General features: G+C 36.4%; 1 protein-coding gene across 1 annotated transcript in view; it reads right to left on the minus strand.

Moving 5' to 3' along the window:
- The window catches only part of SMARCA1 (SNF2 related chromatin remodeling ATPase 1), a 79,416-nt gene that overhangs the window by 8,550 nt on the left and 60,134 nt on the right, over positions 1-10,732 (minus strand). The window contains exons 20-23 of the mRNA XM_077766154.1: positions 10,592-10,724; positions 6,567-6,685; positions 6,246-6,458; positions 4,935-4,939 (exon numbers count right to left, since the gene is read on the minus strand). Of these exons, the coding sequence (XP_077622280.1) occupies positions 4,935-4,939; positions 6,246-6,458; positions 6,567-6,685; positions 10,592-10,724 (470 nt within the window). The remainder of the gene's footprint in view (positions 1-4,934; positions 4,940-6,245; positions 6,459-6,566; positions 6,686-10,591; positions 10,725-10,732) is intronic.

The following is a 10,732-nucleotide window of genomic DNA, read 5'->3' on the forward strand; positions in this document are numbered from 1 at the left end:
AAATAGGAGGAACAGAGAAAAGACCGATAGAAATTTGGGGATTATCAGCCTATATGGTAATTGAGGCACACATTTTCCCACTTCCACAGAACAGTATTTCTAAAATGTAAATCTGATCACTGCCACTGCCCTATTAAAATCCTTCAATGATTCTTCCCATTTCCTATAGACATGATGAAGACTTCTGTACAGCAGACAAGGCCCTTCATAATTGGCTGCCAGCTATCTCCTCTTCTCCCAGTACCTCCCTACTCACAACCCTACCATACTAACTTCCTTGCAATTTCTTCATATGCTGTTTCTACAACCCAGAATATAGTCCCATAACTATTTTCCTAGTTCTTCTAGACTTGGACCAAGAAGGACTTCTGTGAAGCCATTCCTTTAACCTAACCCCCAAGGCAAAATTGAGCATTACCTCTTCTGTACATGCCTCTGTATAGACCCTCTTTGAAATGTAAAGCTGAAAAAGGACATTTTAGTCTTTTAAATGCATGAGGAGGAGCGCCTGGGTGGCTTAGTCGGTTAAGCATCTGACTTTCGCTTAGGTCATGATCTCGCGGTTCGTGGGTTCGAGCCCCGCGTCGGGCTCTGTGCTGACTGCCAGCTCAGAGCCTGGAGCCTGTTTCAGTCTGTGACTCCCTCTCTCTCTGACCCTCCCCTGCTCACGCTGTCTCTCTCTCTCCTAGATATAAATAAAACATTAAAAAAAAATAAATAAATGCATGAGGAAATACATTCCTATGAGCATAAATATATTTTTTAAATAATTTAATAATTCTATAGTCAAGAAGAATCCATCAATATATTGTACAGTTCACCAATTTTACCAATCGTGTATTAATTCATATTTTCATATTTCATTGTAATGCTCTAAAATATCAATATTAGTTATTATCACACAATTAAGTGCTAATATATAAAACTAAAATACATGAGTAGCATTCTGTAAGAAATTTCCTGGACTATGCTACATAAGCAACAAATAAAAGTGTTACTGCAACTATAGAATTAAGTGGGAAATTTTTGAATTTGACTTTAACTTTTCTAAAGTATCTACAAAGAAAATCCTCTAACTGGACAGATAATTTATAAAATATCCTGTGCTGAACTAGTAACCTAATTAACATTTACTATCACTGATAAACCTATAAAAGGGGAAGCAAGTTAATAAAAAGCTATAGCAATATTTTCTAGAATGTATTTTTTCTCCTGCAATTCTAATGAGAGATGTCACTGTCAATTTTTAGTAAGAAACACGTCCATTAATAAAGTTATGATTTGAAAACAAACAGTAATAACATGAAATTTTTATTACACTGTATGCAACAGTGTGGGATTCTTTTTCTCAGATGCTATCAGAAAAACTCATTTAACTACCTAAGGTATGGTAATTGTAAACAACTCATTATTAATACTTTGATTCAGCCCCAAGGTACATGGCCACAGGCAATGCACAGACAGCTTCCTGAGGTGGCTGTGAGAGGAAAGAAAACAGCTCCCCAGAGGCTAAAAGGTAAGAATGTTTTTTGACTCTAAGAGTCAAAGCAACTCTGCAAAGGATGCAATAAATGCTTGTATCAAGAAATGTTCTTTAGCTCAGAGAGTTAAATTCTGCCTTTTCTCCTTTAAGACCTTAAAGGATCTAAGCAGGTCTGAGGAATTACTTATTGAACTTTGGGTATTTTCCACATGTCCTTTCCAGTAAACTGACTAACATGGGAGATCTTTTGGACCTTTCAGGTTCTTATCCCATCTCCCAGTAACGTTAGTCTGTCACTAAATGAATGGAGATAATACCCTGAAACTCATTCCCTAAAAGGAATGGCAAAAAATTAATGAGCTAATGTTAGTAAACAGATTGGCAAGCATTATATAAAAGGTACTATATAAACACAGAGTATTATCATTTCCTCTTATAATCACTTGGTAGAGGTCCTTTTAACTTTGATAGTCTGTGAATGTCCTACTACTAAGACCCCATTATAAGGTATTTTTCTTCAAAGGAAATGGTAGGGCAATTCACATACTCTGGGCTTAAAAAACAAAATTGATCATATCCTTCCTACTTGTTTATGTAGTTCAATAGAGACTGATTACTTAAAGACCACACAAGTTCTCAGAGAAAGAAATCACTATCTTTTTAGCACACAGAAATAGAACTAAAACTCATTTTCTCTTTTGTATAGCCAGCATTTTTAAATAGAGAAAAGTCTCAAAGAAATCTTCATACTTTAGCTGAAGGCTTTAAGTGAAGCATATTTAGAAGTGGAGCTCATGCCTTNGCCATGAATTCAGTACTTTGAGATGTCTGAATAAAATAGAACTACCAAGGTTTCCACTGTTTTCCTAAGTATTTCACACTACTTTTACTGGCATCTCTAAGAAGAGTCACTTTCAAGCAAAGCTATGTTTTTAAAGACAGCTTCTTTAGTAAGCTAAGTTTAAAATTTAATCATTAATAAGACTTTAATTTGAATACAGTGACATTCAAATAATGAATCAAAATAAATCCTCTGTGTTTCTAAGATAGGATTTTTCAATGAAATGAATTAATATTGGAAATCACAACTGTCTCTTTCAAAGGGGAAATTTCTCTTCCGAGATTGTACATGAGATTCACTATATATGAACAATTATTTAAAATAAGGGGGGGGGCAAATAGATCATCTACAATTATTAATATTACATTCCTATAATTCCTAAATAATTTTTACTGTCATGAAATATTCCAAAAACACATGTAGAAATATATGCACGTTCTAAAATATATTACCTATACTCTAAATCCAGAAATATAAGTAAAAATTTCCCAGGAGGGAAATAAAAAACAATATGATAGAAAAATTAACAAATAAAAAACTCTGGGTTAAAAGTTTTAAATGTGAAATAAACTATTATATATTCTTAAAGACTCTTTAGAAATCATAAATTCCACCTTCCAGAATGACAAAGGTTTCTTCATTATTAACAAATAAAATAAAGGTTTCATTTCATATNAATATACATAAAATATACATAGGAGATTTAAATCTCTTGGTAAAGAAAAAAGTAAATGCTTTGTAGAAAGAAGATGGAGGAAAATCAGAATCTTTACAAGGGAGTTCAGAGACATCTAGTGGTTGTTAACAATATACTGGGGTATTAGAAAATGAAATAAGGCTATGTAGTTCTATAACCATGTTCATGTATTTCAAATAATATAAGGTTTTTCTTGCACTTTTGAATCTGTTTCATCCTCTGCTTTCGTTTAATGATTCTAGAGACTGAAAACAGCATTTAACTCTCGACCTTTTAAAAAATTGGTAACATATTACTGAAATAATATTCAAAATTCAGCAAATGTTCTATCACATGAAAGGGCATTTATGATCTAAAACATGATTCATTGACAAATGCAGGTAGACATTTGTCTTTTACAAGCTGTGGGTGCTGCTCTACATTAGGATCATTATATGCATAAAACTCCAAATGGCTAAAATTTTTAAACTCATGGCTTTTGAAAGGAGTTCTCTGCTAAACATGGTCATAGACACACTGAGCTAGAAGACACCTTAAAAGGCCAACTCGCTCACTGCTAAAGCCTTTAGACAGTCAAAACAGAATCTCTTTCAAAGCTAACAGAAAAGCTATTCTATACTGTTCTTCAATAATCTATTTCAATGATCCAAAGAACCGTGTCAAACAACTCTTCCCTATATCAAACTTCAGGCTTTCATGCTACAGATTAATTATTATCTTTTTTATTCTTTTTTAAAAATTAAATTCTTCCTACTAATTCTTATTAACATACATACCTCTTCATATTCTTTTGTGTAAGTGCAGCACTTTAAATTTATACCTATTGAATGTCATTTTGTAAGACTCAACCTATCCATCATTGCAGTTTCTCTAGTTCCTTTTGAATCCTGGCTTGATCCAAAGTATTTGCTAACTCTCCTGCATTATGTATTCTATAAACTTGATAGGCATATTCCAATAGTCCAAGAACACTCTAAATTTATGTTAGAGTTTTAAGAAATATTTTATTTTATCTGCCAGAATTAGTGTCTTCAATATAGCTACTCAGATTTTTCTTTTTATTCAGCTTGAACTGAAAATATAAAATGAATCAGAGGCAGTTGGGTGGCTCAGTCAGTTAAGTTTCTCACTTGATTTTGGCTAAGGTCATGATCTCATGTTTCGTGGGTTGGAGCCCCATGTTGGGCTCTGCACTGGTGGTGCAGAGCCTGCTCGGAATTCTGTCTTCCCCTCTCTCTCTACCCCTTCCTAGCTTGCACTCTCTCTCTCAATCTCAAAATAAAGAAATAACCTTTAAAAAATAAATAAATAAATAAGGGGCACCTGGGTGGCTCAGTCAGTTAAGCATCTGACTCTTAGCTCAGGTCATGATCTCATGGTTTGTGGGTTCTAGCACCGCATCAGGCTCTGCGCAGTCAGCGCAGGATTCTGCCTGGGATTCTGTCTCTCTCTCTTTCTGCCCCTCCCTGCTGGCTCTCTGTCTTTCTAAAAATAAATAAATAAATAAACATACATACATACCTGCATACATAAAATGAATCAAAACATTAAGCATTGCTTCACACCCTTATTTCCCCTTTTGGCCAAGAAAACATTAATGAAAGATAGCAACTACTTAAAAATGACCAATATTGAATGGTTAGTTTCTGGTGCTTTTAATTTTTAGGTTATATAAATCTATTTTTGTCTTCATTACCTCAGCTGACAGAAATCTGACAATGCTAACATTAAAAATGTGTTGCATTTTAAAAACCGTTCAATACCAATTGAACACTGTTAAGCAGCACTAAAATTTAACAGGCACACAATTTACATTAGGAAGTAACAAATTAAATTGCATGAAGCTAAAATATCTTTTCTACTTAATTATTCTCTGTCTCATAATATTCTTTTAAAGACTCAACTTAGGCAACAATTCCTTCTCATTTAAAATAAATCCTCGGGTGCCTGAGTGGCTTAGTCGGTTAAGCGTCCGACTTTGGCTCAGGGTGTGATCTCGTGGTTCCTGAGTTCGAGCCTCACTTTAGGCTCTGTGCTGACAGCTCAGAGCCTGGAGCTTGTTTCAGATTCTGTATCTCCCTCTCTCTCTGCCCCTCCCCAGCTCGTGCTCTGTCTGTCTCAAAAATAAATAAACGTTAAAAGAAATGAAAATAAATCCTTAAGTTGCTCACACAGTGTCAAGTATCACCTGTCTAATTACCAAAGGGGAAGAACCTTTAAAGTGGACAGCTCTGGTGGTCACCATATTAACCAAGTGATCAAACTTAGCATCACCAAGAGGGGGATAACCTATGTCACTGTTCCTCCTGATGCGATGCAGTAAGTACACATCACTTATGTCAAATTCTTGCCAAAAATGACTAACCTAAATCTAAATCTAGAAATAAGTGAGATAAATGTGGGACATTTTATGGGGTGCCTGGGTGGCTCAGTCAGTTAAGTGTCCAACTTCTGCTCAGGCCATGATCTCACAGTTTGTGGATCTGAGCCCTGCATCAGGCTCTGTGCTGACGGCTCAGACCCTGGAGCCTGCTTCACATTCTGTGTCTCCCCCTCTCTCTGCCCCTCCCCTGCTCATACTCTCTCTCAAAAAATAAATATTAGAAAAATTTTTAAACAAAAATGTGGGGCATTCTACAAAACAATAAGTTCAGGTACCTTAAAAAGCCATTTGGCATGAAAAACAAAGAGTTGTAGATTGATAAAGACAAAATATATGTAAGCCTTGCCTAGATCATCAATTAAAAAAAAACAGCTATGAGAGACCCTTTGGGAACAACTGGAAAATTTTGTACATGGGACTGTATACCAGATAACATTACTGAATCACTGTTAACATTTTCAGGTAGGATAAAGGTATTGTGGTTATGTAAGGAAAGGTCTTTATTTTTAGGAGATAAATGCTTAAGTATTTAGAGGTTAACACTCATGATGTCTGCAAGTTACTTTCAAATGGCTCAGAAATATAAATACGTATATTTATGAATATCATATAGATACATATTTCTGAATATAAGTATGTTCCTGTATTTCTGAATATAAAATATAGGTTCTATGTGTACATATAGATTCTATGTATGTATGTACAAATATATATATGGGTAGGGAAGAAAAGCTAATGTGGCTAAATGTTAACAATTAGAGAATCTAAATGAAGAATACATAATATCTGAAATTTTTCAAGATAAAAAGTTTAAGGAAATAACTAAAAAAAGAATACATACCATGGCAGTTCTAGACTTGATAAACCAGTCAAATCTAAACTGAGGAGCATTCCGTACACACTGTCTTAATTCTTCATACACGTTTTCTCTATCGAAGCCCATTTTGTGTAACATACAAATCAAAAATCTATCTTCTTCCTCAGTATAGTTCTTTCCTTTGCTGGTTCCATACTGAATACGTAATTGATGAAATGGAGCCTTATATCTTGCAATCTATAAATTTTAAAAAATAGTGATTTTAACTAAATGTGCAATAAGTCAAAGCTAATCACTGTATCAATTAAAACAATCTAATAATAATTAAATTATGAAATAAAGTACTTTGGCATCCAGGGCTTTCTTGATACTGATCCTTCGTTGAATTCTTGCTTCTCCACGTTCAATTTGAGCCATAATTTTCTCAATGTCCTGTAATTCATTGCAACGTTCCCAAAATACAGCTGAAAAACACAATTAAATTAACAGGGCATGATGCAGTAAACTTACACTGCTTAAAACTCAAGTTTCAGATTCATCTATATATGTATACATGTTCAATTATTAAATATCCCTAACTTTTTATTTAAAAGTAAGACCTCAGGGTGCCTGGGTGGCTCAGTCGGTTAAGCATCCATCTTTGGCTCAGGTCATGATCTCACAGTTCGTGAGTATAAGCCCTGCATCGGGCTCTAGCTGACACCTCAGAGCCTGGATCTGCTTTGGAATCTTTATCGCCCTCTCTCTGCCCCTTCCCTGCTCACGCTGTCTGCCTCTCTCTCTCAAAATTAAATATTTAAAACAAATAGAAGACCTCAACAAGAAGGTTTCAGATTAGTGAATTTCTTTTCATGAAACATTATAGAATTTTAAATTATCAATCTCAAATGACTAGAATTTTAAAAGATATTACAGACACTAATTTAAGCTATGCTTTAATTCAAACATGATATAGAAGGGACCAAACACATGAAGTGAAATAGGAGAAAGGGTGGCCATATAAACTTAGAGAACACAGCTTCCTAGCAAGCAAAAACAAAAATGGAACCCATTATCAACGGGTCACTGAAACTTCTTACGAAGCAGCAATTTCTTACCGAAATTTTTTTTAAGTTTATTTACTTATTTTGAGAGAGAGTGTGTGTGCAAGTGAGCAGGGGAGGGGCAGAGAGAGAGGGAGAGAGACTCCCAAGCAGGCTCCAGGGTCTGAGCTGTCAGCACAGAGCCCAATGTGGGGCTTGATCTCATGAACCGTGAGATCATGACCTGAGCTGAAATCAAGAGTCGAACGCTTGAGAGCCACATGAGTGCTCCTCTCACCCAAACTCTTCACTTTTGGAACCACTCACTAAGGAGATTCCAAGATGGTGGAACAGCATGGAAGTCTTTTTTCTGTCTCACATACATGAAATACAGCCAGATCAACACTAAACCATCCTGTACACCTAGAAAACTTATTTGAGGATTAACAACAATCTGCACAACCTGGACCACAGAACTCAGCAGGTATGTGGCGCAGAGAGGTGAACTGGGGGAGAAAGGATCTGCGAANTTTTTTTAAGCTTATTTGTTTATGTAATTGAGAGAGAGAGACAGAGACAGAGAGAGAGAGACAGAGAGAGAGAATCCCAACCAGGCCATGCATTGTCAGTGCAGAGCCTGATGCAGGGTTAGATCCCGTGACCGTGTGATCATGACCTGAGTTGAAATCAAGAGTCAGGTGCTCAACTGACTGAGCCACCCAAGTGCCCTAGTGAAAGGCCTTTTAATGGCATACTCTACATTCTCAAATTTTTCATTTTTAGAGCCTATCACAAAAGGAATGTTAATGCTCTCTGATTTTTACTGTTGGGGGGGGGGGCTTCAAAAAAAAAACATTTATTTCTCAGTTATGAAGGCTGGGAAGTCCCAAGATCAAGGTGCTAGAAGATTCCAAGTCCAGTGAGAGCCTACACCCTGGTTCATAGATGATGGTCTTCCCAATGTGTCCTCACATGCTGGAAAGGGCAAGGGAGCTCTCTGGGGTCTCTTTTATAAGGGCACTAATCCCATTTGTGAGAGCTCCACCCTTATGACCTGATCACCTCCCAACCCTGCTAATGCCATCACACTGGTGGTTAGGATCTCAACATCTAAATTTGAGGGGGAAACAAATATTCAGCCCATAGCACACAATTGGTACATTAGTGGGCCATTTTCCTCTTTGCGCTGGACATTAACCACCCATCTCAGCATCACATGAGGAACTGTCACTCTCTTGGTTTTTATAAGCACCTTTGTTCATTTATGTATTCTCTTATTCATTCAACATACAAATGCCTGCTTATGTAGAAGATACTGACAAACAGCCAACTGTATACACTTCCTTTATTGCAACCAAGTACATAAAGCCATTCCAATCTCCCCACCCTATAATATGGCCCCAAATTAACTGTACTGAGCTAGTCATGCCACCAGGCCTGGTGTCAAACGTGAGAGAACATCTGATATGCTATCTTTTTGAATCACCTCTTTTCTTGCAATTTCATACACATTAAAGATATTTTGAGGAAAATTCTACTTCAGAAAATCTCTCTGCACAAAATCTCTTATGCTCTTTTCATTCTATTCTTACTGTTAGAATTCCTCACCTATTTTTACTCTTTCTAAGCCCCCAAATGCCGTAAACTTAGGTGATAAAGCTTACAAGTAATAGTAACGCTATACTGGAATCAAGGAAAAGGAAGTTCATAAATTTAGTATTATATGAAGTAAAAACCCAATATAATTAGCTTCTAAATTCCTTTCTAATCACCAGAAACCCTTTCAGATTTCCAAAGAAAAAATGCCTTTTCTCTTATTAATCCTGGATTTCTTCAAGCACTAACAGGTACAGATAAATTAAAACCTATTCCTAGCTTGTGTTAATTTTTGGTATATTTATTAGTATTGTGATGTCTTCTCCCAGCTATTTTTCATGGCAAAAACACAGAATTTCAATTGTTAAAGCTAGGTAGGCTTTGAGGGGTTAGCATAGAAGCCTAAGCCTACTTTGTAATATTGTTTCTATAAGGAAACAAATGCTCTAGATTCTAAATAGCTAACTCAGGCTAAATTTGAAAGTTCAACCTATTTGTAAGTAAGAAAATTCCTATTCTACACATAGAAAACTTGCTAGAGATAATTACCTATTTTGCTAAGATTTCTTTCGGAAGCCTAAGGTTGCATGTGCTACGACATGGGAATTCATATTAACTGTATATGCTTCAAGACCAAAGACACAGCTGAGTAAGAAAGGGAGGGGATTCCAGAACCAAACAAAAGATTTATTGTAGGGGAGCGTCTGGGTGGCTCAGTAGGTTTAGAGTCAAACTTCGGCTCAGGCTATGATCTCATAGTTCATGGGTTTGAGCCCCATGTGGGGCTCCGCACTGACAGCTGAGAGCCTAGAGCCTGCTTTGGATTCTTTATCTCCCTCTCTTTCTGACCCACGCTCACTCACTCGCGTGCGCTCTGTCTCTATTCCTCCCTCTCAAAAATGAATAAACACTGAAAATGTTTTTAATTAGTAAAATTTAAAAATTAAAATTAAATTTAAAAAATATTTCTTCTTGAGGGTGTTATGCTGAGCGAAATAAGTCAGGCAGAGAAGGACAAATATCATATGTTTGCACGTATAGGAGGATTAGGAGGAACTTAACGGAGGACCGTGGGGGAGAAGAAGGGGAGAAATAGTGGGGGAAAGGGGGAGAGGCAAACCATGAGAGACTCTTGAATGCTGACAAAAACTGAGAACTGATGGATGTAGGGGGGTGGGGGGATGGGCATGGAGGAGGGCACTTGTGGGTATGAGCACTGGGTGTTATATGGAAACCAACTTGACAATAAACTATTTGTAAAAAAAAAAAAAAATTATTCTAGCAGTCTTTTTTAAAACGATTCCAGCTTGCCTCAAGTTAATGGGAACCACCATGACCTTTCTGGAGCTGATTGGAACCTTGAGGGTGTTTGAGGACCTAAATTCCTTGAGAGGAATTTTCTACTTCAAGGATATCCTAGAAAGACACAAATTCAATCTTCTGAACCTCAAGTCTCAGATCTGAATTGCCCAGAAGAGGATCAAATTCCAGACATGGGTAGGTGGGAAACTAATTTTGTCAATGCTACCCTTGTTTCATTAGGGCTTTACTTGGCTCTATAAGCTAATTGCTAAGAACAATAGCAGCCCACTTAGGTAAATCTTCTTATCTAATCGTAGAAATACAATTACATTTTGTACTGTTAACTATCTTCATAATAGTTTAAAAGATCCCTAAACAATGATACAATTAAAAGACACTAAAGAAATGAATAAGGTTACAATGAAGCACTGTTTAAAGTTATACACAAACCTGAATACTCCATGACCTCTTCAGGTGATTTGCCCTCCACTTCTCGAGCTATATTATCAATGTCATCTCTTCCATACTTCTCATTAGCTTTAATAAACTGGTTAAAATCTCGCTTAGTCCAGTTTGTGAATCCCTGTGAAC

Source organism: Crocuta crocuta, unplaced genomic scaffold (genome assembly GCF_008692635.1).
Source record: "Crocuta crocuta isolate KB4526 unplaced genomic scaffold, BGI_CrCroc_1.0 scaffold1133, whole genome shotgun sequence".
NCBI lineage: Eukaryota > Metazoa > Chordata > Mammalia > Carnivora > Hyaenidae > Crocuta > Crocuta crocuta.